The sequence below is a fragment of the Galeopterus variegatus genome, unplaced genomic scaffold (genome assembly GCF_000696425.1).
Source record: "Galeopterus variegatus unplaced genomic scaffold, G_variegatus-3.0.2 Scaffold289, whole genome shotgun sequence".
In the NCBI taxonomy this organism is placed as follows: Eukaryota; Metazoa; Chordata; class Mammalia; order Dermoptera; family Cynocephalidae; genus Galeopterus; species Galeopterus variegatus.
The window spans coordinates 65,127-68,554 of record NW_007726400.1 but is presented as its reverse complement, the minus strand read 5'-3'; the positions used below and the strand labels follow the sequence as shown (position 1 = coordinate 68,554).

The following is a 3,428-nucleotide window of genomic DNA, read 5'->3' as shown; positions in this document are numbered from 1 at the left end:
CATGCTCTCAGCTCAGGAGCCTTGTCTGTTGTTCCTCCTTCTGCCTTTAGCAATTCTCTCTCTTAGATCCACGTACATGCCTCGCTCCCTCCCTTCTTCACTCCCTCATTCCCAGGTTTCTGCTCAAGGACCACTGTATCAAAAAAAGCTTCTATTACACACACACACACACACACACACACACACACACACAACACACACACACACACACACACACACACAGTGGCTCCCCAGCCACTCTTTAACCCCTTTATCCTACTTTATTTTTCATAGCTTTATCGTTGCCTGAAGCCATATAAACAAGTCTATACTTCTTTATCTGAAGTCCTTAGGACTAGTTTTACTTTGGAATCAGAGTTTTAAAAAATCTCAAAGTTAAATTTTATAACAAATCTAATAGGGACTGGGACAGAACTCTGTAGTCAAACATACTAATATTTTTGTAGCAAAAGGTTTGAATATGACAATTAGATGGGTGTGGTAGGCAGAATAATGGCTCCTCAGAGATGTTCATGTCCTATTCCCCCAAACCTTGAATATATTAGTTTCTATTAAAAAAGTAACTTTGCAGATGTGATTAAGTTAAGGATCATGGGATGGGAGATTATCCTGGGTCATCCAGTGGGCTCAATATAATCACAAGGGCCCTTATAAGAGGGAGACAAGAGGGTCAGAGGCTGAAAGGAGATGTGACGACAGAAGCAGATGTTGGCGTAACGCTCTTGCTGGATGGAAGAGGGTCTTGAGTGTGGACAGCCTCTAAAAGCCCCAAAGACTTTTCAATTCTTTCACTCCACGTAGTCTTTCCCTACTGTTTCTGTCTTCTGCAACAGTTTTTGGGCAAAGAACACAGCCTAGGAAGCTGCCTGTGATTGGCAGGGAAGCTGTCTGGGGACATTCACCAGGATAGGCCATGTGCTGCCACTTGCTGAACAACGAGCAAGCTTGCCAAGGCTTCGATACCAAGCATGAAACCCAACAGCAACATGTGCGTGCCCAGAAAGACTTTGACTTTGATGCGGATCCATAGAAACAGAACTTATTAAAACACATTTCAGTCTTAAGACTAGAATTGCAATGAATGAAAACACTTTAAACTAGTTTCAAGGAATTAATTTAAAATAAGATGTGGACACGTTTGTGGTTCCAATCTGTGGGGAGCTTTAACAGAATGGGTCAACTGAATGTAAACGTGTGTCTTGTATTCAAAACTGTGAGATGGAGACATCACTGATACTCTGTGGCAACATCCCCAAATTATAAAAACAGCAAAAAAGATGCATATTCTTGTGTTCCCAAACTACAAACTAAGCTGAGAGATAACAATAAAAGTACAATATTTAATTCATATTACTTAGCAAGAACAGCAAATGCAAATATTCCTAGTCATTACTGCTGACCAGAATCGATGGTTGAATGTACCACATGCTATTAGACTCTTATAAATGACAGACAATTTAGATGATTGTAAAGCCTTTTCATTTGTTTGTTTAAAATTTTTTTGTTTTATACCTGGTTGAGTAGCAGCTCGAAGAGCATTAGGCAGCCGGTTCACTTTCCTCATGATTTCTTTCCATGACTTATCCACCTGAAGGAACATCTTAGCCTCTGCAGGCAATTGCCTCTGAATATCTGGAGCATTAAAAATACTTTCTAGGTAGAGCCAGTTTCTCTGGCATGTCAGCCACTCTTCCTAAGAGAAAAATATGGACATTATAAAATTTTAACTTCCAAATTGGAAACATATGGTTACATTAAAAATCATTACATGGCAAATCACAATATTTTTTTCCTTGGGGGCTGTTTTATAGCTGCTCACAAGTCCTTTGAAATGAAACTTCCTTAAAGGGTCTCAGAACTCACCTCAGCCTGATTTCACTCCACTCTCTACTGACACATAAAAACTGTAAGATAACAAATATATACAGTTTTAAGCCACTAATAAATGTATGTTAAGTTTGTGGTATTTTGTTTCATAGCAAAATAATAATACAGTACTAGGGTAATAACAATTAGCTGTACAATTATGTAAAGAAGAGCTTGAAACACGTGCATTTTCCTTACATTCTGCCCATAATAAAATATCAACAACTAAATCTCACATTCCTAAACTATATAATATTCATATGATGAAACCAATTATTTCTAAGGTCCTTGTGACTCTTCAATTCTCTAAGTCCATGAACTGAAATTATCCTTACTCACCAGTGTTTGATTAAATAAAGCAAGTTGTTTTTGCCAGTCATCCACTCGAGTTTTCAGTGGTCCCACGTAACGTGATGAGGCAATGGTTGCGATGTTGATGGTGCTGTCATCGAGAAGGACCTTTAAAGAAAGTAGAAAAATATATATGCAGCACTGTGTTGTCTTCTCAGTGATAGTTCGGATGCTAAATCCCAAGAGTCCATATAAAAGCCAAGTTTCTGAATGAATAGCTTAGCTATTCCAAGGCTTACAGCACACCATGATGCTCTCTCAAGGGTCATCCAGGGACTTCTGATTGTCAAATCTCTGCTATTTCTGTAATTATTAATGACGTGCATTTTTGTTTGGTTCAACACTCTTCTCCTCTCTCTTCCCATGTTAGGTACCTTCTTTATACAATTTGGTCATCCAAGCAGACCTTCATTACATAAAATATCTTATGCTTGCAAAATTAGTTGTCTTCTGTTCAATAAATTATTATGTTCCTCCAGTTAACTCAAGGAAGACAAAATTGAGCTGATGAATATTAAGATCTGAAATGGTTATATAGAGTTTTCCCTCTACCTCCCTACCCTACTGCTCCCCCTTACATAGCATCATCCCTCACAGAACAAAAAATCTCTGTTAATCTGAAGGATTTAATGGCCTGTTTCAATTGTAAACTTCTTGAAAACAGAAACCCCATCACTTGGCATTACTTGGCCTTGTACTGACTAACCTTGACTTTGGGTCTGCTCTATCCCCTGCCCAGAATGATGTCTGGTCCTGCTCTTCCAACCTACACAAGGCAAAGCCATTTTATTCCCAGTTCTGGCCTGGATACATCCTGGTAGGTCAGGGCTTTCCCCAATCAAGTTGGGCTATATGACCCAGCTCCCTATGCTAAACAAATGTGCCTTCTGATTTTACTAAGATTCCTTTGACTACGAATATTCCAAACACATGGGTTAGATTTATCTTCTTTTGTGATTGATAGAGCTTGACCATCTACTCCTAATCTCAACATTTTCAAGTGAATTTATCTTCTTAGTGTGTTCTAAACATGAAATTCTCATTCATGTTTCTTTACCTCATTTAAATGGTTTGAAAAGCCCTTTCTTTTCCTTTATTTCTGTCAAATTCCATCTAATCTTTAAGGTCCAGCTTTTCTTGGCTTGTCTAGGAGGAGTTCTCGGATCACTTGGGCAATAACTGATATCTTTAATTTTCTAAATTCTTCAACA

General features: G+C 38.4%; 1 protein-coding gene across 1 annotated transcript in view; it reads right to left on the bottom strand.

Annotated features, from left to right (window-relative positions):
• Positions 1 to 3,428, bottom strand: part of DNAH6 (dynein, axonemal, heavy chain 6) — a gene marked incomplete at its 5' end in the record, with an annotated part of 237,332 nt that overhangs the window by 179,141 nt on the left and 54,763 nt on the right. Inside the window, 2 exons of the mRNA XM_008567062.1 lie at positions 1,513 to 1,693; positions 2,206 to 2,370. Of these exons, the coding sequence (XP_008565284.1) occupies positions 1,513 to 1,693; positions 2,206 to 2,370 (346 nt within the window). The remainder of the gene's footprint in view (positions 1 to 1,512; positions 1,694 to 2,205; positions 2,371 to 3,428) is intronic.